This window comes from Mustelus asterias, chromosome 12, assembly GCF_964213995.1.
Source record: "Mustelus asterias chromosome 12, sMusAst1.hap1.1, whole genome shotgun sequence".
NCBI classification, from domain to species: domain Eukaryota; kingdom Metazoa; phylum Chordata; class Chondrichthyes; order Carcharhiniformes; family Triakidae; genus Mustelus; species Mustelus asterias.
The window spans coordinates 40859579-40885623 of NC_135812.1; the positions used below are offsets into that span (position 1 = coordinate 40859579).

Genomic DNA, 26045 nt, shown 5'->3' on the forward strand with positions numbered 1-26045 from the left:
GTAAATTGAGTTTGTGTCTTTATATGCCATGTTTGTGAACAGAACTCCCACTTACCTGATGAAGGGGCAGCGTTATGGAAGCTAGTGGCTTGTGCTACCAAATAAACCTGTTGGGTTTTAACCTGGTGTTCTGAGACTTCTTACTGTATAAAAAGTCTGGCTAGCCAATGACATCAATGTCCCAAGAATGAATGAAAAAAAATCAGTGGTTCTGTCAATAAGTTTTGGGCAGTAAATCTTAAGCTTCAAAAATCACATTTGATAACCTCACAGTTCGTACACTGTACCTGGATTGACATGAGGAAACAACTTATTTACTACTCAGTGATCATTTGCTCATTCAGTTTTGTTCCATTGACCTTGGCATCTAAATTTTGCCTTTAAATCATTGATAACATATTCCTTTTTAGAATTTTGCAACAGATTATATTAAAAACAATTACCAGTCAACCATCTGACAACCTGATCTATCAAGGGAAGGCAAAATTCCAGCCTATTTCTTTTTCTCAATAAAGATTGAGAAGGCTAATTTCTAATCTTTCTTTCAAAACTGTCTAATCGGTAATAGTCTGCCTAGCTGCCAACCAATTTTGTCACCTTGAGTGAACATTCCTCTATCGTGCTTTGTAAGCTTGCAGCACTAGTAAGTCTACTTAACTTACTACATTGCTACATTTGTTGAATGAAAAGTCTATTCTAAACTCAGTGTGAGAACTGCCCTGGAATATGCTCAATAATTTACTGTTATCTTAAAACGAATGTGCCATGCAAATGTACACCACTTTCAACAGCACCTCTCTCTCCATGCAGTGTCCTTATTGTCTGAGGGTTGCTAATTATGGTTTATACTGTGATACTACTCCAGAGCAAGGGGAGGAGGAGGCAGATCCTAAGAACTACCTCAGCTGGTACGGGAATTGAATCTATGCTGTTAACGTTATTCTGCGTCACAGCCACAGCACCTACTTTGAATTAACATAATATCTCTTGTCTCTAACCCTTTTGTTAGTTGAACTTGACATATTAACAGTATGGTATAAATTAAATCAAAATGTTAATATGGTACAAGAGATTATGCATCTTTTCCTCTGCCTGAATAATGGGTATGCAAAATAGTCTTTCAGCAAATAATCTAGTCAGAACAACAATAGAATAAAATTATAGAATACAGAAAAAGGACATTCAGTCAATGTGCATGTGCTGGGTCTCTGAAAGAGCTATCCAATGAGTTACACTCCCCTGTTCTTTCCCCTTGGCCCTGAAAATTCCCCGCTCAAAGTATTTATCCAATTACCTTTTGACAGAGATGATCAAATATTCAATGTTAATGGAACCATGGATGGAGGATGGATGAATTGGACCTGACTGGGTTCAAAAGTGTGGGTTCTGGGGCTGGATTTATATCCTGCAGTTTTGCTCAGTATCTTTGAAGATGAGGAGACATTTGACAGATTGTTGGTTTGCTTTCCATCAGGAAATTGAGATTCTATGACAGGTTAATTTTTTACATGGTCTATCATAAGTCAGATTGTCTTTGCATTATTTTGGTTGGGCTTCAGGAGTAATAACCCAGCGTAACTTCTACTGAGCAATCCAACACATGGGACGGAATGCTTCAAAAAAATTCTAAGTGTCGAATTTGCATGAAAACTGGAGTAATTTACGCTGTTTTTTTCAGTGGGAGTTCAAAGAATCTCCCAAACTCTGTGCAATGCAGAGAATATCAGCGTGAATATCATCAAATTTCAGAGGGCGAGGCCTATTCCCACTGGAGAGGCTGAAATAAGCGCGCTGAGCGGGTCACTGTGCATGCGTCGATCTGTCAGTGCCGAGATCGCGCATGCACAGTGATCCCGCACTGCCGGCCTCCCAAATGCTGGCCAGCTCAATCGCTGGCCAGCCTCGCGACCCCTACAATGTCGGCTCTCCGCCCCTCGCCACAGCCCAACTGCTGGCCCCTGACCATTCCCGGGCCACCTCCCCCCCACCTCCCCCAAATCCCAGTCCACCCGATCTCCAGCCCCCTCCCTCCCAATTCTCCACCCCACAGTCCTGACCCCACCCCTCACAAGGAGGCTGACTGCGCCCTTCCCCGGCTTACCCCCACCCCCCTCAAATCGCTGGCCTTTACCCTTCCCCCACCAATCCCAACTGCAGAGTGGCAGCGGGAACACCCACCAATCGCCCTAAGGCCCAGCCCCCATATGCCTGGTCCCCTGGCACTGCCAGGGTGCCAATGCCCAGGAGATACCACCCCCCCCCACTGTCCGATTCTCTGGGGGGCCCTGATTGCCCCCCTTCATTCGAGCGGGGTCGGGCCGCTAGCTCCCTGAAAGTGGGGAGCTACTGTAAACCCCACTGGAGTGAAATACTCTTAGCGGGTGGGAAACTTCAGTCCCGGGTCCGCTAATTATATTCAAATGATATTAAAATATCCTCATGAATACATAATACAACTCTGCGCCTATTTCCAGCGTGGAGCTGACGGCGCTAGATTTCTGGTGCCAGGAGAGACGCTCAGGGCCAGACACCCAGCGTGGATTGCACTAACCTGGCCCCACTGAAATCTCTCAGCCCACTGCACTAATAAATTAGCTCAGTGGGATGGGAGAATCATCCTCATGATCTTTTCAGTAAAGAACTCAAAATGCAGCACCATAAAATGGTGAATGAATTCCCACCCAGCCCACATGCTTCCCATTACAGGCACAAAGCCATGGAGGACCCAAAAGGCAATGGTCTTTTCCAATTGGGTTAGGGAGGGAAAACAGATATAGTGACATCCTCAGGCTGCTCCTGTGGACCCCTAACAGATTATTCATGTGACTGTGTTTGGTGATAGTGCAAAGAGACCATTAACGGAGTAAGGAAGAAGTGCCTATAATTTGTTAGCATCTAGTTGTTTGGGAGTACCACATCCTGGACTTCCAATGCTACCAAGCAGCTTAGGAATGGTGTTCCCTACGTGGTGAGTTCAAGGGACTCGGGAGGCTTTGGAAAGAGGCCGGCATTTTTCCACAGAAACAGATGGAAACTTGAATTCCAAACCATCTCTGGTATACTGTCATAAACTCCCAACAATTGCCTTTAGAATGACTTTGGCAGGAACCTTGAGAGAAGGTCTCTAGCCAAATAACATTTTGGCTCCTTTGCATATCCAATTGGCTGATGCAGTTGATATATTACAGCTTTTTGAGGCCTTGCCAAATATTGCAGTTATTAGAGTCATTGGCAGGTTGCCACAAGGCCTTTCATATAATAGTGTTTTTTTTTATTTCAAAGACATATGTTAATTGAACACTTACCTTGCTGCACATGTACTCTATTTTTCAGGTCCACTCGTGATAGTGAGGATGAAGATGAGGAAGAACGAAGCAAAACACGAGGCTGCACTCTGCAGTACCAACATGCACTAGTACGAGTGTTCACACAATTCCACACAACTTCCTCAGAGGGCACCAACCAGGTGATCACCATGTTAGGACCGGACTGGTCAGTGGATGTCACTGATCTAGTCAGTGACTTCATGAGGGTGGCCGATACAAGAATTGCACAGATTGTGGAGGGCAATGTGCTTGGTGGACGTGAGCCTGGAACAACTATGTTCAAGGTTAGTTTTTTTTTTCCCCTCAGAATGTGTGTTTGTTTTCTTTGGCAACTTAGAGATGATTGTTCAGTGTCTGCTATAGACTGAATTTGCTTGTTTGATATAAATAAAAATACTCCAAATTTCAACTTGCAAAATATGTGTAATATGAGTCACTACTTCAGTTAGACTATCATAACTTAGTGACAGGCCAAACTCTGCTGTATTATTCCATTTGATTGTAATGACCTCCACATTCAGTTCACTCAAATCTTGGGTATTTTCTGTTGGTAAGGACCTTATTGATATTGGTAGGTTCTTGTAAATGACAACCCCTCTTCCAAGTCATAAAGAGTCAACAGAAAATGACTGCCTTTCTATGCTTTAATATTTTTTAAAGCACATCATAGCACTTTGCAATAATGTGACAGCTGAATCGTGATGACATGTTTGAAAACATATATTCAAGAAATAAATTAGAAAGTTAGACAAACATACAGTTAAAAAGCTGGAAAGACAGGAGATTTTAAAGCCTAAACTAACAGTAATTTTTAAGCTAAACTTGGCATAGTTTGCCATCTTCTTTATTCTCATTATGCAGGCATCACTAGCAAGCCTGGCATTTATTTCTTAATATTAATTTCCAATTCCAAGTCTCTTCCCACACATGGTGGTGCACTAAGGCAGACTTTCATCCATTTCCATTGCTAGTAATTCCCAGAACAGGTTTTGAATCTGTCATCAAGGGCTTATAGCTTGAGGGGCACCATTCCACATCAAGCGTAGCCAACCAGGAGTCTCTTCCACTCTTGAATGGACTTATCTTGCATTAAGTTGATCTTTTTCTACACCCTAGCTATGACTGTAACACTACATTCTGCACTCTCTCATTTCCTTCTCTAAAAACGGTATGCTTTGTCTGCCTAGTGCACAAGAAACAATACTTTTCACTGTATGCTAATACATGTGACAATAATAAATCAAGTCAATTCAAATCAAAATCTGACCATCAGCCATTACGTGTTTGGAAAGATTTGCTCTCAACTTATTTGACCATGTTATGAATGCACCTTCATTGGCCATGAGGCCTGAGGGTGGAAATCAAACCCAGAACTTCTGGCTCAGAGGCTGGGATGTTACCCACTGCGCCACAAGAACTCCTACTTAATATTAATTGTCCTTATATAATTAAGTGGCTTCCTGGGATACTTCAGAAGGCAGGTAATTATCAACCATTTTGTGCAGAACTGGAGTCACACAGTAGCCAGAATGGGAAGAACAATAGGTTTCCTTCCTTAAATTGTGTTACTGAAGCGGTTCGGTTTATATGACAATCCACCAGATTCATGGTTGCTTTACCAGCTATGGTATGTCAATTCAATTTAGGTGGTAAGTATTAATTTTGAAAATCACCTATGCTCATATGCAGAATGAAAGAGGAGTTGTTGGTTGTTGTGTGCCATGTGTAAAGTGTGTCTCTGTAAATAAAAGCATATAAATGTGTAAAGACTAGCCTGCAGTGCTCTGTCGTTCACTGCCTGGCTTTCTGAGTTCAAATATCTATTATTATATGATTTTCATGGACAGAACAACAATTATGGTGGGACTAATTTCAAACAAATTACTTTTTACACTCCAGCAGCGCTTTGATTCTTGTGTCTCCTACCAATTGCAAATGTGTCACAAGTGTTTGCTTTACTAGCACAACAGCATCATTAGCAAATCAACTTTACAAAAAAAATCTCAAATCTGCCTCTATCGTAAAATACTACAGAAGCTCCATGCTGGGATGAAGACAAAAATGGAAAATACTTTTGGTTGCTGAAGATGCATAATTAAAACAGATGCAACATATTGCTGAACACTTAGCTCAGCACATGATTGAGCTTTCAGGAGAGGTGGGGAGGAAAATGCCGAGAAAACCTTTGAATGTAGAGTGAGAATTAAAAAAAACAATCTTTTCTCCTGGTTCCTGGGACCCTGAAGCCTGCCCATTCTTAGTTCCTGCACCAATATAGTCATGCATGCACCATGATTCCGCCCTTGCTATCTCTTCCAAGATGCTAGCCATACTGGTAGTTGTGTACTTTAATCAACCTCCTCAATCAATGTGGAGAAGTGTGAGGTGATGCATTTTGGTAGGAAGAACATGGAGAGACACTATAAAATAATGGGTAAAATTCTTAAAGAGTACAGGAGCAGAGGGACCTGAGTATACATGTGCATCAATCATTGAAGGTGGCAGGGCAGGTGGAGAGTTAATAAAGCATATAATATTCTGGGCTTTATTAATAGGGCATAGAGTACAAGAGCAAGGAGGTTATGCTGAACTTATACAAGACACTAGTTCGACCTTAGCTGGAATATTGTTTACAATTCTGAGTGCCACAATACGGGAAGGATGTGAACACATTGGAGAGAGTGTAGAAGAGACTTACAAGGGATGAGAAACTTTGGTTATGAGGATAGATTGAAGAGGTTGGACTGTTCTTGAAGAGAAGGTTAACTGGAGATTTGATAGTAATGTTCTAAATCAAGAGGGGACTGAACAGAGTAGGTCAGGAGAAATTGTTCTCGCTCGTAAAAGGATTGAGACTGAGAGAGCACAGATTTAAAGTGATTTGCAAAAGAAGCAAACGCGATGTGAGAAACATCTTTTTTGAGTCTGGGATGTACTACCTGGAAATGTGGTGGAGGCAGGTTCAATCGAGGCATTCAAAAGGGCATTAGATGATTACTTGAATAGAAACATTGTGAAGGGGTATGGGAAAAAGGCAACGGAATGGTACCACGTCATGATGCTTGTTTGGAGAGCCAGTGTAGACTCGATGGGACAAATAACCTCTTTCTGAGACAAAACAATTTTGTAATTCTGAATTGCTGGACGAAATGTTGTGGCTGCACTGCCCAGGACTAGGAAAAACTCCCTGGTAGTCCACTAGGCCCCTGATACAACTTTGTGGTGATTGGATTGCAGGTTTTCTCTAGTTGCTTCTGTTGGTGCCCATATTCATCCTTTTCAGCAGTTTGATCGTCCCTAGTCAACTATAGCAGAAGATTTTAGACACACGTAATGAAGTTGTCACCATCTCCAACTTTTCCCTTTAGTATTTCATGCTCAATCTGACAAACATGAGGCTCTTATTTGGAACCTGAGGCCTACTCCATCTACTAAAGCTTCACTTTTACAGTTCCAATTCCTTCTCTTCGCCCAGTATCTTCTACTGACTCTGAACCCCTTTTTCACCTCATTGCATCATCATTGCACGCATGGAAGTCACAACAACTTGCCTGCAGAGACATGTGGTTAACTAATACAGACAGACAGCTGTGTCAATCTTTATCTGCATTGTTATGCAAGGACCCTGGTGGCTTCCAGTGGTTACTTCTCTCACCTGCTCTGAAAAGCATATGAAAATCCAACACGGTTAGACATTCAGATCCCAATGGTAATTGCCATTGTCAATATTAACCATCTGCTTGAGCAGTTTCCAATGGATGAGCATATTTGAAATTGGCCCTTATAAATTCCTGTTTTATATTATACACACTCACACCAACATAAAACAAAACACTGACTGAACCATTCAACCAGAGAATATTCATATTTACAATATGAGCATAGCAGAACACAGAAATCTGCAGAACACCAATGATTACCGTGGACTCAGCAGCATATGTTATATAGTCTCACCAACTTCACAACAGAAATACAAAGCATTCATCTCTTCAAAAACAATCCAGACATAACAGAGGCATAAGAAGAACAACTGTCCTTTTCACATTTAATCATAGGTTTTACTCCAAGCAGAAAATCTAGTGACTATGAATTGTAAACTACAAAATTAAAAACTATTCTGCTTATTTTATGCTGCTACCATTTCACTTCATATGAATCATAAAATGGAACAGCACAGAAGGAGGCCATTTGGCCTATCAATGCTACACTGGCTCATTAAAAGAACAGTATATTAGTCCCAATCCACCATCCTTTCTCCATATCCCTGTGTTTTTTCTGCTTCACATATTTATCTGATTCTTTTTTGAATGCTACAATTGAATCTGTATCCACCACCCTATTAAATGGTGCATTCAAAACATGGCAACTTGTTGCTTAAAAGGAGCTTTTCTTCAGGTTGCCTCTGGTTATTTTGCCAATCACCTTAAATATGTATTCTCATTATTGACCTTGCAACCATTTTCTTTTCATTTACTTTTAACTTAATTTTGAACATCTCTATCAAATCACCTTTTATCCTTCGCTGTTGTAAAGAAAACAACCCCATATCTTCTCCAGTCTATGCTGGTATCTGTTATCTCTCATGCCTGGAACTCTTCTAATAAACGTCTTCTGTATCCTCTTCAAAGCCTTCAGGTTCTTCCTAAAGTGTGATGCCCAGAAGTGAACACAATACTCCAGCTATAGGGCCAACCTAGTGTTCTATATAAGTTTAGCTTAACTTCCTGGCATTTCTATTCTATGCTGTTATTTTTAAAGTGCAGGATCCCATATGCTTCATTAACATGTCCTGCCACCTTCGAATATCTGTGCACAAACCATCCTCATGTCTCTCTCTTGCATCCTTTTTACAATTGCAGCATGTATTGTCTCTCTTTAATATTCCTCCAGAACATATCACCACACATTTTTCTGTGTTGAATTTCATCTGCCATATGCGTTCTTGGAGTCTATTGCTATCTTCATTACTGTTTACTAGACTTCCAAGTTTTGTGCTAAGTGCATATTTCAAAATATGTGCCCTGTACCCGTAAATCCAAATCAGTGACTATATCTAAACAAGCTCTGGTCCTGGTACTGAACCTTGAAGAACCTCACTGTAAACTTGCCCAGTCCAAAAAAACAGCCATGCTGTTTTCGCCCTTTGGTCCATTATTTAGCTTTGTATCCATGCTGCTATAACCTTGCTAATCCTGTGGTTTTCAGCCTTTCGAACAAGCGGAATAGCTAGCATTTTATCAAATGTCTTTTGAAAGCAGAACATGTCTGTCACCTCATCAAAAGTCAAGTTAGTCAAACACAATTTGTTCCTTTATAATCTAATCTATGCTTGTCCAAGTGACTGTTATTTTTCTCCTGGATTATTGTTTCTCAAAGCTTTCCCAACACTGGCATTAAACTGATTGGGACTGGCCTGTAAATGCCAAGTACATCCTTCTCCCTTTTTTGAGCAAGGTGTATGATTTGTAATTTGCCAGTCCTTTGGCACCTTCCCTTTTTCTGAGGAGGGTTTGGAAGATTATGGCCAGCACCTCTGCAATTTTTACCCTTACTTCCTTCATTAATCCAATTACCAGATGATTTATCGACTTTAAGCACTGTCATCTTTTATGGAGCCTCCTATTTAACTACCTGTATTTTTATCTCATTCAGTATCCCAGAAAACGCATTTACCAGAGGTTTGGCAAAGATCTCTATCTTGGTAAACAGCAGCGCAAAATTCTTACTTAGTATCTCAGCCATGTCTTCTGTTTCCACCGATTATGGATTCTAATGGTTTGCTGACAAATAATATCAGACTATAGTTGTCCAGGTTTTTTGCTTTCTATACTTGAACAAAGTTGTTTTGTTGGCTACTGTCCTATCCCACAGTCATATTTGGTGAAAAACTGTGTTTTGAACATTTCCTCTCTTTCCAATCATCCTGGGTATGTGGTATCAAGGCCAGTCATGGGTTAAATCTCGTTGGAATTTAGAAGGCTGAGGGGGGATCTTATAGAGACCTATAAGATAATGAAGGGGCTGGATAGGGTAGAGGTTGAGAGATTCTTTCCACTTAGAAAGGAAACTAGAACTAGAGGGCACAGCCTCAAAATAAAGGGGGGTCAGTTTAGGACAGAATTGAGAAGGAACTTCTTCTGTCAGAGGGTGGTGAATCTCTGGAATTCTCTGCCCACTGAAGTGATGGAGGCTACCTCATTGAATATGTTTAAATCATGGATAGATGGATTCCTGATCGGTAAGGGAATTAGGGGTTATAGGGATCAGGCGGGTAAGTGGAACTGATCCACTTCAGATCAGCCATGATCTTATTGAATGGCAGGGCAGGCTCGAGGGACTAGATGGCCTACTCCTGCTCCTATTTCTTATGTTCTTATGTTCTTAAATACCATTAGAGCCCAATCTTGGGATATGTGCCATCAGGCCAAATCTTGAGGTATGTGCTAGTAGGATCCTGTCCTTGGGTATATGCCATCAAGGCCCAGCACTGGGGTACATGCTATTATTACATGCTATTATTACATCTCAGTCCTGAGTAACATGTCATTAAGAAATTTATCTTGCATTCTGCAAATTTTTTAGAAATAATTTTGTTTGCAACTATCTCCAGAAAAGTTGATACCTAATGAACCTGCATTCTCACTTTCACCATTTTTAAAAGCTATTGCAAAATATTTATAAAATATCTTCATATCCTAAAATGAAACTACCTTATTATCTGCGCACTGTTCCATCCTCCCTATAAGTATTCTTTTAATTTTTACAATGATAAAATCCCCTATCTTCTTCTATATTATCTTTTAAGTCCTTTATAACTTCCCTTTTAGCTCTCATATCTCTTCTAACTGTAAGGGACTGAGGAAAATTTGTGGGGAAGACAGTTACCAGTGTTCTTTGTCCCTGGTGGGCTTCAGTGTCCTGTTTGCCGGGTGGGTGCTGTTGGTTGAGTGATGTGGGCTGGGCCAATGGGATTGCTCTGGGGGCAGGAGGAAAAAAAAAGGCGCCAGGAAGTGAAGCAAAGGAGAGGCAGAGAGCTGAAGGTGCAGAGCTGAAGGTGCAGAGCTGAAGAGAGAGAGAGCTGAAGGTGCAGAGCTGAAGGTGCAGAGCTGAAGAGAGAGAGAGCTTTTTCCAGGCAGGGAGAATTCGGTTTGGAGTGAGAGGCAGCCAGGCGTTCCCCTGCCTGTTCTTTTCATTACTGCCGAGGAGGACAGCATTCAGCGCACTCGACCTACGTTGCTGCACGGATAGCTTGCGGCACCTCTGCCTCCTGCGGCATCATCTTCCACACGTGTGTCTCTCCTGGACTGTGTGTGGGTGTCGTGAGTAACTGGTGGGGACTATACAGTCCAAGAGGAACAGTATCTACAAATGTGTTACTGAGGATGAGTTTCCCCATATGTGCACCAACGGTTATAGATCAGAGCTCACTGTTTTATGTCTTTTAATGATATGTGTTATTAAATTTATTTTTGATATTGCGACTTACAGTACTGCCATTTATGGGTAAACAGGGAATTAGCCAAATCAACATCAACCGCTAGGAATTCAGGATCATGTTGATTGAATATATAAATAGTAGCCCCATATAGTGGTCAGCAGGGGGTTACATAACCATCCACAAAATTTGCATATTCCATGTGGGACAAAATTCTCCCGTTTTCGGGCTAAGTGCCCACACCAGCGGGAAAACAGGAGTGTTTCCCTCTTGTGTTGGCAACATCTGTCAGGTGGGATTCACCCACCTGAACAATGCTAATGAGCTCAACACGGAACCTGTCAGCCAAAGGGCGCCTTGATCTCCGCATTCAGAGACAGACCCCTCTCCCGCCAAAAAATGAAAGGGTGCCTTCCTCACCAACCCCTCACCCAGGAGGGGCACCCTCCCCCCCACCAGTAACCAGTAATAACTCCCCACACACCATGCAGACATGAAGGTGACCCTACCTGATCCCACCCTCCTCAGACCCCATTCCCTCTCAGACTCCCCCCCCCCCCCCCCCCCCCCCGCCCCTTTCCCCTCAGACACCCCACTCAGGCCCTCCTTCAGGCCACATACCCTGATGCTTTGGCACACTGGCATTCACACCGTGACCTGGAGGGCTCAGAGGTAGGTCCAATGGCCACTTGGCCCTCTGCCACTGCCAGACTGCAGAAGAAGGGTCCCTCAAGAGTCCTTTGGGTAGGCTCAGGCAGGGGACAAGATGTTGACCTCACCATTCTCTCCTGGGATGACGGTCTCATGGCTGGACTGGCCTTTCTAACCCTGGCAGACCCGAAGATAACCCGTGGTATGGTGATTTCAGGCAGTCCTGTGATCAACATCCACATTCCTGCTTGCCAGCTGTGAAAGTTTTGAAGTGGTCTGGTCGCTTTAATCTCCATGCCCCCGATTATCTTGCAGACTTTTAAATCACTGCAGCACTCCATTCTCAGGCCCCCACATTGGCAGTATCAGCCATGGCCTCAGTGGGTAGCCCTTGTCCCTCACCAGCCATCCTGGCAGCCTGGAGTGGTCCTGGATGAGCCCGGATACCTCACGGTGCAGCTGCTGTGCACGCTTCCTGGGAATCCAGGATCCCCGCTCGAGGCCTGGAATGACCCAGTGATGTAGCTACCGTCACCTTCACTGCCATTGGGAGCAGGTGTCCTCCTCCCCCACAAGGTGCCATGTCCGCAAGGAACATGACACAGGCGTTGCGCTGCCTCCATACTCAGTCAGAGCCTTTGACAGCACATGGCTTCTCGCAGTTCATGGAAAGATATGGGTGTCCTGTACAGCCAGGGTCACCTCCTCCGCCGTCTTCTGCCCCCATCCCTCAGGCTCCCTCTTGGGGCAATGTCCTGAATAGCAGCCCTCTTGATGTCCTGGAGCGGCCTCCGGCCTGGGTTGGCCTTGCTGCAGGCGACAATATCTGTCGAATGATATGGCAGCAAACAAACATCTCTGCCAGCTCTTCTGGCTCTGGGGGAAGTCATGATGTCGAGATGCCGGCGTTGGACTGGGGTAAACACAGTAAGAAGTTTAACAACACCAGGTTAAAGTCCAACAGGTTTATTTGGTAGCAAAAGCCACAAGCTTTTGGAGCCTTAAGGCTTTAACCAGGTGTTGTTAAACTTCTTTCTGGGGGAAGAACAGGGGAAGGAGGTGGTGAGAGTAGCATGCAGTGTGCAGAGTCATGTTAGCACCTGTCAAATTCCCTTGGTTTGGACGGCAGCTGCCAAGTGCTTGTGACTGTTATTGGGGCCTGGGATGGGATGCCACAGAGTAAAGCACAGAGACTTTCCAGTCAAATGGTGGCAGCAGGAGGGAGCAACATTTGTGGGATTTGACTATTTTCTCTGCAACTGCTCGGGGTCTTTCAGTAGGCAGGGAGAATGCATGACACACAACCCTGTTGTAGGGAAAAATCCCTGTACCAGTGCATTCAAGGAAGTCGAGTCGCAAGGCAAGGTTCAAAGCGTTTTTCTTTATTGTACAATTACTGGGAACCCAGGGAGACCCCTGTAGCCAGCTTAGAAACAGTGCTTGGCCACGTTGATCTCAATAGTTATACATTTGCTCTGGATATTTATAGGAATCCAAATTCGAGCGGGAACATTTGCTCATACATTTTTACAATACTTATAAAGTGGCCTGTCTGGTCAGGAAGTTCCCTGAGAGACTTGTCAATTTGCATCTGTATGGTGTGTGTCCGTGTTAATGAGACTGCCTGTTCTTGCCCCGGTGTTTTAATGTGTTTCCCATTATCCTCTCGATGTGTCCCCTTATCTAAATCGACATCTACTGTTTTGTGTCTGTATTCTATGCTTGCGAGATTAGGTGTTAATGTCATTTTGTCCTGCTATGTGTAGGGGGATTTAATCTAATCTTTTATTCTTTTTATCCTAGTTTATTCAGTTTCTTTGCCTGCCTTGGTCATTTTATTCCTGTAATATTTTATTGACGGTCCGGTTATGCCATATAACCCACTCCAGGTCTTGACTCGCAGATATCCCGATCTTCTGGCCAAAGGCCGGTTTAAAATGCAGCTTCGTGCTGTTGCTGGGCAGAATAAGGATCTTTTGTCGGCTTTGAAATTAAAGGTCTCTCAGCTGTGCAGAGGGGGATTTAAACGAATGTCCATTCGGGTGTTCCCCTCTGCATTGTGGGCACGTTATGAATGGTGCCAATCAGTCCAATAAATGAATATGTTTAATGAGGTGAATATTGATGAGATAATAAAAATATGGCTTTTGGAAAATGGCCTACTTCAACCCCAAACCAATAGCAACCCCAATCTAAGACCCACAGCCCTTGCCAAGCCCCCCCCCCAGAAGCCCCTGTGCCCTGGGGGGGTGCCCCACCCCATGCCATGTCCGTGGCTGAGCCAGCCTCTTGCACCCTGGAGTTTGGTGCACAGCGGTCCTTACCTCCAAACTTTCTCTCGCAACTGTCGCACTGGAACCACACTCTAAAGGAGCAGTAGTAATTCACGTCTGTGTGACTCTCAACAGAGGTGGGTGGATTGCATGCTGAATTTGCTAATGAGATTGAAATGTAGTCAATTTCATGCTAATCGGCCTCACTACCTTTCTGGGCGAAAATGGGCATGAAAGAGGGCCCATTTTCATGCCCTGTTTCATGCCCAGGGCAAACTGTTTTGTACTGGACGTGAAATGGACTTTTAGGCTCACGCACTATTCTCCGGCATTGGCACGATCTAATAACGGTGCGCCGAGGTCGGAGAATCTTCCCAGACGTTATTTTTTAATAATGCTTTCCGTTGCTTCTTTTAGCTTGAATTAATTATTTAGATTGGTGATAAGATGTCCTTAGCTGGAATGGCTGATAGATCAGCTTTCTTTCAAAATGAATATTGACCTGCTTCAATAGCAGGTATGCATTGATTTGCATGACTTTATTGACACACTCAATTTCGCATTGTTTTATCGTGGTAGTAAAGGCTAGGTTTGTCAGAGTTTTATAAGTTTTTATTAAATTTTAAGTTTTATGACTGGTATTAAGCCAATACAAAATTGGCAATAAAAATAAAAGCAGCTGTGTCTATACCCCCTACCCACCTCCCATTCAACAGTAAACAGGCACCAGCACAAGTTACTGGTATGAAACAGAATGCTTCTGTGCTTCTTTACTAAAGTGTGTACACTTCTCAGTGAACCTTATTGATAAATACCAACGGCAGAAGGATTGTTAAAGTATAAATGATGTCAGAAGCGAGCAGTTAATACAAAAATTGAAATTAAGCAGGGGATTGTTTTTACAGTAGCCAGTACACATGAATGATAATGTTGGCAATCTGCTGAACAAGTCCTTTGATCGATTATATGACACAGAGGTAATCGAGCAATCAACTGAAAGCACAATTACTGTATCTTTGAAGTTTGGAAGGTTGTAAAGAATTGAAAGAGAGCATACCTATATTAAAAAATATGAAGCATGCACTTTGTCAACTTTTCCAATCTAAATTTCTATTATTGTAATGTAGTTTATAATGTAAACTCTCCAGAATTTCTGCACAGACGGAGAAGCTCTTTGACTTTGCGAAAATATTGGAGACCCAGATCCAGGGGTCCCACCCCAAAGCCGGCCTCCACCATATTCACAGGGGGGGTTAATGGAGTAGGTTCTAATGTGTATATCCATGATTCATGGAGGCAACTGCACATGTTAAAGCTTCCTCAGTCATATCTGATTTTGAATCCTGGGATGTCCAAAATATGACTTGCGCACTTTAGATCTGGTTGGGGTAAGTCTAAGGCTGCTGGAGTCTTTTGGGGGGAATGGATAGTCCTTTAGGAGAAGTAATTGATCCTTTGGATATGGTCCTGAGACACCTTTGGGAGAGGTCAAGTTCCCTTTGAGAGAGGTAAGGAGCCCTTTGGGGATTGTTAAAAAGTAAACATTAATGTGTGCAAAAAGTACACAGATTTATTGGAATTGTCATCGGAGCCGATTTTACCATTTTGATTCTAAGTGCTGAATCTGCGCTCAATTCAGATCCGACTTGGCAACCTGTTCTCAGGTGCCCCGATACGCATTCAGCCTGAAAAAAAATCGCAAGTCTGAATTGCCCTGTGGGCAGGGCTTATCACGCCCACAACACTGTTGCTCCGATCGAAGCCTCCAACTGCGCATGCACAGTCAAAAAAAATTTGAAAAACGTTCCCGCCACATCGCTCCCGGGCCATAAAAAGCAGATAAAGCAGCCCGAGAGCGGTGGCCCCCAACAAAAAGCGAATAAAACAGCCCAGAGGTGGTGGGCCCCACAAACATTGCCCCACCCCCACAACATAACTGTCCCCCTTATCCACCCATCCCCCCCGCTACCCAGACCGATCGCGACCCCCTGCTCTACTTCCCCTCCACCGATTGCCCGCAGAGTAGCAGTGGATCCCCCTGTGTCTCCGCCCCCCCTCCCCCGCCAACCAGAGATCCATCTGCCCTCCCTCCCCCACCAGAGAATGATTGCTCCCCCCCCCCCCCTCCCACCAGAGAGCGATCTGGCCTCCCTCTTCCTCCTCCCCCGCCAGAGAATGATCAGGCCACCCCCCCCCCCCCACCAGAGAACGATTGAACCTCCTTCCTCCCCCCCACCAGAGAATGATCTGAGCCGCCTCCCCACCCACCCCCTCCCACACATACACACACACACCCCCGACCTGAGTCAGAGAGCCGCTGGAAGCTCTGAAGTTACCTCTTCAGAAGCTGGAGCGCCCGAAACAGACCTTTGCCGAACATGTCTATTTCGCGCTGAATCCAGACAGGCAAACACGATGGTGCCGGTAAGATTGGACGTCCATCCCATTAAGTCAATTTAAATGCATGCAAATGCATTTAAATTGACGTTGCATCCATTTTGAGCATGGTTTGGATCGCGACCATTTTTGGGCCTTGGTAAAGTGGGCATTTGCGCGGGCGCGGATCGTGCTACTCGCCCCGAAAATGGACACGACATAATGGTAAAATCGGGCCGATAGAGTCATAGAGCTTTACAGCATGGAAATAGGCCCTTCGGCCCAACTTGTCTATGCCGTCCAGCTTTTACCACTAAACTATTCCCAATTGTCCATGTTTGGCCCATATCCCTCTATACCCATCTTACCCATGTAACTGTCTAAATGCTTTTTAAAAGACAAAATTTTACCCGCCTCTACTACTACCTCTGGCAACTCGTTCCAGACACCCGCCAACCTCTGTATAAAAAAATTGCCCCTCTGGGCCCTTTTTTAATTTCGCCTCTCTCACCTTAAACCTATGCCCTCTACCTCCCCTACCTTCAGGAAAAGATGTTGACTTCCTACCTTATCTTTGCCTCTCATTATTTTATAAATCTCTATACGATCACCCCTAAGCCTCCTACCCCCAGGGATAAAAGTCCCAGTCTATCCAGCCTCTCCTTCTAACTCAAAACACCAAGTCCCGGTAGCATCCTAGTAAATCTTTTCTGCATTCTTTCTAGTTTAATAATATCCTTTCTATAGAACTGTACACAGTATTCCAAGTGTGGCCTTACCAGTGTCTTGTACAACATCAACAAGATGTCGCAACTCCTGTATTCAATATTCTGACCAATGAAACTAAGCATGTCAAATGCCTTCTTCACCACCCTGTCCACCTGTGACCCCACTTTCAAGGAGCCTAGATCTCTTTGTTCTATAACTCTCCCCAAAGTCCTACCATTAACTGAGTAAGTCCTGCCACATTCGATCTACAAAATGCATCATCTTGTATTTATCTAAATTAAATTCCATCTGTCATTCATCAGCCCACTGGCCCAATTGATCAAGATCCCGTTGCAATCCAAGATAATCTTCTTCACTGTCCACTTGGTGTCATCTGCAAACTTACTAACTGTACCTCTAAATTCTCACCCAAATCATTCATATAAATGACAAATAACAGTGGACCCAGCACCGATCCCTAAGGCACAGACTGGTCACAGGCCTCCAGTTTGAAAAACAACCCTCTACAACCACCCTCTGTCTTCTGTCGTCTAGCCAATTTTGTATCCGATTGGCTACCTCACCCTGGATGCTGTGAGATTTAATCTTATGCAACAATCTACCATGCGGTACCTTGTCAAAGACATCAACTGCACTGCATCTATCTTCTCGGTTACCCCTTCAAAAAATTCAATCAAATTAATCAGACATGATTTTCCGATCACAAAGCCATGCTGACTGTCCCTAATCAGTCCTTGCCTGATTCTGTAATTGTAACCCTCAGGCTTATGCCTCTCTAAATGCCTGTAGATCCTGTCTCTCAGAATATCTTTTAACAACTTACCCACTGCAGACGTTAAGTTCACCAGCCTGTAGTTCCCAGGCTCTTCCCTACAACCCTTTAAGGGGAGGTGATGGCCCAGTGGTGTTACCGCTAGATTATTAATCCAGCAACTCAGCTAATGCTCTGGAGATTCAGGTTCGAATCCCTCCATGGCAGATGATGAAATTTGAATTCAATAAAACAAATCTGGAATTAAGAATGTACTGATGACCATAAAACCACTGTCGATTGTTGGAAAAACCCATCTAGGGAAGGAATTCTGCTATCCTTATCCGGTCTGGCCCACATGTGACTCCAGAACCACAGTAATGTGGTTGACTCTCAACTGCCTTCGGCAACTAGGGATGGGTAATAAATGCTGGCCAGCCAGTGATGCCCATGTCCCACGAATGAATAAAAACAAAATCTGTGCAGAATGACTGATTTACAACCTTTCATTATCATGTGAGTTCACAGTTTGATTGACAGCTCCAAGAGGTTACTAAGTCTTTGAAGTGGGACTATTGATCCAAATGTTTGTTTTTATAAGGATCAAATGGAAGCTAAATGTAGTGAATAGTTTTTATCTATGAGAGATTTTTAGAAATAGTTAATTCAACATTAGACACTTAGAACTATATTCAATTTCAGCTTGAGTCCTGAGGATACTGGACGAGTTTGTTTAATAGGTGTAAGGGTAAATGGTGTTGGTTCTGTGTGTATGTAAGAGGGGTGGGGGTGGTGTGGCATGAGGTTTCATGGGTTGACATAGATGGGGCATGGCATTGTGTGGGGGAGGGATGGGGAGGTTTGAGGGATGAGTTTTTTTTGTTTTATTCATGTTTTCATATTTTTGACAAAGTGCCAGAGCCCCATGGCCAACCTTGCTCCCAGCCACATCCATACCCTCCATTCTGCAAACTCTTTTCGGTTTTGCTCACCATGACGCCTTTTTTGAAAAATAGAGGCACTGCTAGGCTGTCACTGGCCACTATCGAAGAGCTGTAATTACAAAGTGACAAATTTACTCTTTCTATTTTAAGCATGGACATAAGAATTTATAACAGAACTGTAAAAATGGGGAGAATGTATAGTTTTAAAGTGTGGTCTGAATTATTTCTCCTCATTCGTCTTTAATTTATACTGGGAGTATAAATTATCTCACACTACTTCTTCTAGATGAGTTCATGATGGAGCAACAGCATAGCAGATTACTTAATGTAAATATATATCTATATATGTGAAAAAAATATATATATCTATGTATAATATATATAGGCCACAGAAACTCCCAATGCTTTTGGCCTACTCCTTTGGGAGAATGCCAAAAGGGCCACATGTTGTATACCAAATGATGATCTTAAGTATGATTACACAGATGACCTTTGAAAGGATGGAAGATGCCAAAACATAGCCCATTGATGAATGAGGGCTGGGACCAGAATAATGACTCCGTACATCAGGATTCTCTGTTCCTTGGAACCTGGTATAGTGGCAGACAATTAAAGAGTGTTTCCATAAAAATCCAGTTCCCCTCCACCCTCCCCAACCTTCTGCACTCTACACACAAAGGGGGCAATTTTACCATCGTGTTGTGCCCGTTTTCTGGTGTGAAAACATGGTAAAGTCAGACGTGAGGCGAGTAGCACGATCCATGCCCACCTGCGTGTCAGTTACCCCTTTACCAAGACCCGAAAATGGCCGCGATCAGGAACGCACCCAAAATGGGTGCGATGGCCATTAAAATGTATTTGTATGCATTTCAATCCATTCACATAGAACCATAGAAACCGTACAGTGCAGAAAGAGGCCATTTGGCCCATCGAGTCTGCGCCAACCACAATCCCACCCAGGCCCTACCCCCATATCCCTCCATATTTACCTGCTAATCCCTCTAACCTACGCATCTCAGGACTCTAAGGGGCAATTTTTAGCATGGCCAATCAACCTAACCCGCACATCTTTGGACTGTGGGAGGAAACTGGAGCACCCGGAGGAAACCCGTATTGTGGTGGTGTGCTGGGCCCTGCACAACCTGGCACAGCAGAAAGGTGATGTTTTGGAGGAGGAGGACGTGGAGGTTGACCAGTCGAGCATCGCTGGGGAGGAGGCCACCCAGCAGGATTAGGAGGAGCACGCCAAGCAACACCACCCAAGAGGGCTGGGCAGCTCGAATAAGGCATGCGAGGGCAGCTAGAGAGGCTCTGATCATTAGGCACTTCAGTCACTAGAGGGCTGTGTCTGTGCACTTGGGTTCCATTCCCCCCCCCCCCCCGCCCCAAAAGTCCTACTATCTCCTGCAACATCGTCACACCTGAGTGATGGGCCTGGGTATGCTGTGTTAGCGAGTTTCTTTGGCAGGCAGGAGGGTTATGACGACTCGCTAAGCACCATTATGATAATGCCTTTGTGCAAACTAGTCGGACTCCTACCTGAGCTCTGCATGCACACTGGCACCTGGGCTCATGTCTGAGTAGTGGGTAAGGGATCTGTAAACCCCCATACAGGGTCCTGGGGCGGATGGGGAAGGGGAGGGAATCGCTCGTTGGTTCTGGGGAACCAATGGCTTCATTTTCTCAGTGACACAGCATTGAGGGGCCTCCCAAACTGACATCAACATGAAGCATTCCTCCAGCGATCATCAATGGAAGAGGATTCCTGTTTGAGACAAATGTGAGACAAATTAGTCACAGGTGGGTGGTGAAAAAACATTTAATAATTGCAATAAAAGTGTTTAAATAAGAAGTTCTAACATAAAAATGTGTGAACGGAAAACATTAAGGTGCTTAAAGATCTATCTAATTAATGCAGCCCTTCACCCGTGCCATCTTAGTGCAATTATAACTTCCTAACTTGCCTACCACTACATCTCAATGTCTCCCCAGAATATACATCGAAGGTGGAGGGGGCCAGCTGCCTATCTCGCCTATTGCCTGTGATGCATTTGGCTGGCATCCTCTGGAGGCCCTGGACCTTGAGGGCCCTGGCTGGCTTCCAGATGTCTGGGATGTTTCCATGACACTCTCTAAATCCTGCTGCCCCTGAGATGCCCTGGTGTCAGGAAGGATGGAACCAGAAGGTGTAGCCACAACCAAAGCCTCCTGGCTGGAAGGCCCCAGCATGGGCTCGAGCCCTTCCTCCTCTCTTGGGGTTCCTGAGGGCCCCTGGGTCACTCCATGGGACGGTAGTGCTTCTGCAGTGAGCTCCAGAAGCTCCACCTGGCCCTGCCAGTCCTGGAGGACCACTGCCTCCTACCCATGGTGGTCGAGCCCTCAGCGACAGCCACCTGAGTCGGGGGGCCACCTGTCAATGGCCGCAGCAAGTGCCCTCTGAGACTGGGCCATGCGCTGCAGCCCCTCATCCATGGCTCTCTCCGGCTAGGCCACGTTCTTAAGGACTGCTGCCGTAGCCCGCTGTGTCTCAGCGCTGTCCCGCTGGGTCTCCTGCAAGCTCTCGAGCCTCTCAGCCATGGGCTGCAGAGCCTCGAGAATCCAGTTGAGTCCCTGAGCTGTGGCCCACTGTGACTCAGCCGCGGCCCTCTGGGACTCTGCTTGTGGCCTACTGTGACTCAGCCATCACTTGGAGCCTGCCACTCACGGTGTGGATTCCCTGCCCCAGATTTTCCACCGGGGACGCCACCCTTGTAGTGTTGGCCTGGGAACCACGCAAGACAGGCAAGAGCTGGTCCATCTGAAAGCGTTGGGACTCTTCCCAACAGCCTCACAGTTGGTCCAGTGTGGCCGTCAGCCCCTCCTGCATTCCCTGGCTCTGTTGCTGCATCTCCAACAGCTGAGAGAGAAGTGATCTTAGAGGCCTAGCATGTAGCCTGGAGCCAGCTGAGTCCTCGCCTCTGACAGCCCCCGCGTGCCAGAGGTCTCGGACGCTCCCTCCTCCACCCGATGTACATCAGCAGATGTGTCGTGCTCACCGAAGAGTGACCCAGAAGCCTCACCATTAGCTGGACCCACCGACGTGTCAGTATCTGGGATAGTGAACTGCAAGATGGAAGCTGACGGCACACGGTGGTCCCTTCACCCATATCCTCCAAGGACTCGTCTGAGCTGTCTGGAGCAGGATGGGCGGGAGCCACAGTGGGGGTCATGATGCCAGAAGGCCCCAGGGCATATGGATCTGTCCCTGCAACAAAAGACAGAAGGTTAAGTGCAAGAGAGCACGAGGAATCCAGGATGCAAAAACGTTGCACATTTCTCCATTGAACATAGAACAAAGCACAAAGAACAGGCTCTACATCACAGGACCAGGCCCTTCGGCCCTCCAAGCCTGCAGCGACCAGGCTGCCCATCTGACTTGTCACTCCCTACCCTTCTGGGGACCATATGTCATCTATTCCCATCCCATTCACGTAGCTGTAAAGATACCTATTAAAGGTCACTCTCGTATCTGCCTCCACGACCTCCCCCAGCAGAGTTCCAGGCACCCATTGCCCTCTCTGTGCAAATAAACATGCCTCGTACATCTCCTTTAAACCTTGCCGCTTGCACCCAAAAGTCATGCCCCCTAGAAGTTGACTAAAATTGAGTGAAGGATTGACAGGTGCTCACTCCTTGACTCCAGCCCGACCATGCTGTTGCTGACAGCCCATATCTCCCCTTCCCTGGACAGCTCCAGCACCCGCTCTTCAAAGAGGGTGAGGACCACCCACTGTCTTCGCCCTCTCTCAGGTGTTATGTTCGGTCTTCTCCAGTGGGGACAGAAGGAGCCATGAAAGAAATGATAGTGTGACTCCTGCAGAGTATCAGGCAGTGGCCCTTAGAGGGCAAGCGCAGTGCTACTCTTGGGGAGGGGGTGTAGGAAGGAGGTGCTTGGGGGTCAGAGGTCGGGAGCATGCAGGGTGCTGGGGGTGGGAGAATCTGGGGGCGATTTGGGGGAAGATGCTAGATGGGCTTACGCACTCACCCTTGCTGCCCGGCTGAGGTCATTGACCTTCTTGCGGTACTACTTCCCCATTCTGGGGGCCAGTGCCATGGCACTGACGGAAGCGGCAACTGCCTCCCAGGCCGCATTGCCATCAGCCCCCTGGGTCTGCGTCCTGTTGCGGGGGTGTCCCTCCTCATCTCTGCCGCATCCAGCAGCCTCCCAAGGTTGCCTTCAGTGAGTCTGGGGGCTGGTCGTGTGGTCGTCATTTTCCAACACTGCCTGCCTGTCCATCCTTGGGGTTTTTATGGAGCTGCCCCTTGTTATGGCAAATTGGCTGCAGGCAGTTTGGCAGAGCATTACAGCAAGTTACATGCAGTTTGCTTGTTAGCATTGAGGGGAAAGCAAGTGAGCACTTGCAGGTGCGCTGAAGTGGGATGGGGGAGTGGGATGGTGGATCAGTGCCTCTATGATGATTGAGGACAGGGGAGAGAGAGGGAGGTGTCATACAGCCATTGGAGTTGGCGCAGCCACTCTGCCTAAGATCGATGAGGGGGGGGCCTCTGCCCCTGTGCCTGAGGTCGGTGGGGGGAAGGGGGCCTGCTGCCACTCTGCTTAAGATCGGTCAGTGGGAGGGGGCCACGATCAGTCTGGGTGGTGGGGGATAAAGGGGCCAGTAATGTTGGGAGGATGGGGCAATGTCCATGGGGGCCAGGGGGAGGCATTATCCAGCCCGGGAGGGATGTGGCAGTGGAGCAGCATTCTATCTTTTTTTTGCGCATGCGCAGTTGGAGGCTCCGATCGGGCATGTTAAGCCCATCCACAGGCTTCTGCAGCGCGATTTGGAATCGCTGATATTTTTGCAGGCAGAGTGCATATGGGGGGCGCTTCAGAACGGGCCTAAAAGTCAGATTTGAAATACTCCCAGTTTCATGTCCGTCCAGGACTTAGAATGAAAATGGTAAAATAGGTCCCAAAAAGTCAGACACTTTAGGTCCAATTCTCAAACTACCCTGACACTTAAGTGAGCGGGCACCCTAAATGTACCTAGAGTCACACTGACACTGGTACAGTGCAGAAAACATTCATTAGCTCAAACAGCATCTGTGGAATGAGAGTTAATTTTAATGAATTGTCAACAGAATTAAGATATTACAGATGAATAGCCTTTAAGTCTGTGTAGACTTAAAGTCTGTGTAGACTTAGACAGACTGTGTAGACTGTGTAGAGCCAGGAGAAAGGGAACTGGTGCAGGATGGTTAGGGAAGCATATCACCCATGGCCACTCTTATATCTACATGTACCCCCTTATATCACTCATGCCCCTCTATATACCCATATCCAGTCACCCAGTACCCACAATGGACAAAACTTATGAGCCCTATAATAACATTGGAAATACTTTTGAGGTGCTCATGAAGCTGTCAAAATAAACAGGTCTGTAATGGGGTGGAATGATTAAATGATAAAAATTGGCATAATTCGGCAATAATGAGACACGCATAGTAACTAAAGTTAATATAAATCCACAGGAGGTGTAAATTGTTGAAGCAGAATAACAGAGTAGTGGGGAAGCACAGAAAACCTGAGAAAGAGAAGGTTTCCGGGACCTAAGGCATGAGAACCCAGAAAGGTGGATGATCGCACTGGCCATGCACTAATAATTTCCCCATATACCAGCCATCAACTCTCCACTCCCAGTGGCTCAGGTGCAGCCGACTATGTGACAAAAATGGAAGCAGTGGTTCAGCTCTAAAGATGATAAACTCATTGTGGAGGCTGGAAGGCTGTAACATGTCTAACAGAAAGCAGAGATCCTCGCCCAGATTTTCATGCCTCTGCCCATGAAGGAACAGAGGTGGGCAAGATTTAAAATGACTAGCAGGACCCAATTCCAGAATTCCCACCCCAATTCCCATCTTGTAGGTTTAAGCACACAGAAGAGTATGGGTAGCAAGCCTGCATGCAGCAATCCCGTCCTACTCCATTGCTATTTCCATGGAGTCAAGTCTATGGTTCAGCCCACCTCAGAGAAATCATTAACAATGGAGGAAGCCTGGTCTTACATTGGGAATGTCTTGACAGGTAAATTGGAAGGTATTGATAACTTCATGTATATGCTCTCGAGACTTTGACACAGCTGTGCTTTAGAATCCCAAGTGAATAATGTGGCTTAGCTCTAAACCTCACAACTGGATTCGTCTCATCAGGCACCGGTGATATAGCTGTTGGTGGGACTATGTGCTTTTTTTTAATAGTATTATGAATTGCAAAAAGGATTAAAGTGTCTCAAGATTTTTGGTGGCTGTTTGTTTATTTTGACAGCTTCATGAGCACCTCAAAAGTATTTCCAATGTTATTATAGGGCTCATAAGCTTTGTCTATTGTGGGTACTGGGTGACTGGATATGGGTATATAGAGGGGGCATGAGTGATATAAGGGGGTACATGTGGATATAGGAGTGGGCATGGGTGATATGAAGGGGCATGGGGTATGGATGAAGTGTGGAGGTTGGGTAAGGTTAGTAGTGAAGTGAAGGGCGAGGGCTGTTAATGCCTAACATTCGTTTACAGAACCGGGCCTTCTGACCTGCCTGCCTGGGCATCCTCTCACTTCTGTTCCTGCCTCTGGCCTGCTTTGGGCATGGCAGCCCTGACTCCAGCCTGCTTCTGCCACTCCGCCATGAAAGTGGTGTAGTATGCCCTGCTGATCAGGGGACAGGTTTATAACATTGAGAAATGACCAACCACTTTGAGGATGAAAATCCAGGCCCCTTTACATCTACTAACGGACAAATTAGAGTCAACTGTCGATGTCAGCATTTTCAGACACTTGTAGACTTTTGGGGATATACATACCCATACATTCGTATAAAAAATATACAGAAGAAATTTTGATATTTAAATGAGCAAGAATGATCTAGATACCTTTATGAAAGAAGTGGACTTCCAATAATACCAGAAGCAGTTCATAGCAACTAGTTTGCTGCAGGGAATGTGGGTTTCAGTTTGCTGTATTTGACAGCATTTTCCAAAATGAACAACTTCATAGAAATCATAGAAACCCTACAGCACAGAAAGAGGCCATTCGGCCCATCGAGTCTGCACCGACCACAATCCCACCCAGGCCCCACCCCCACATATTTACCCACTAATCCCTCTAGCCTACGCATCTCAGGACACTAAGGGCAATTTAAGCATGACCAATCAACCTAACCCGCACATCTTTGGACTGTGGGAGGAAACCGGAGCACCCGGAGGAAACCCACACAGACACGAGGAGAATGTGCAAACTCCACACAGACAGTGACCCAAGCCGGGAATCGAACCCAGGTCCCTGGAGCTGTGAAGCAGCAGTGCTAACCACTGTGCTACCGTGCCGCCCTAAAGGATCAGTAAAGTAAAATCACTAAAGGATTTTGCAATTTTTTTTAAGCACTCTTAGCAACATTATCTGCAGTGTGGCATAGTACCCCTGATATCATGCAGGAAAGGTGCTCAAGGCTAAAACTGTGAAAAATATTCTATTCCCAGTCCCAAAAATCCTTACCATGGATAGAACAATATGTATGAAAAATT

At 45.5% G+C, this 26045-nt stretch overlaps 1 protein-coding gene across 1 annotated transcript in view; it reads left to right on the forward strand.

The window, feature by feature from the left end:
• The window catches only part of tmem132e (transmembrane protein 132E), a 735345-nt gene that overhangs the window by 618497 nt on the left and 90803 nt on the right, over positions 1 to 26045 (forward strand). Inside the window, exon 9 of the mRNA XM_078226016.1 lies at positions 3334 to 3610. Coding sequence (XP_078082142.1) covers positions 3334 to 3610 — 277 coding nt within the window. The remainder of the gene's footprint in view (positions 1 to 3333; positions 3611 to 26045) is intronic.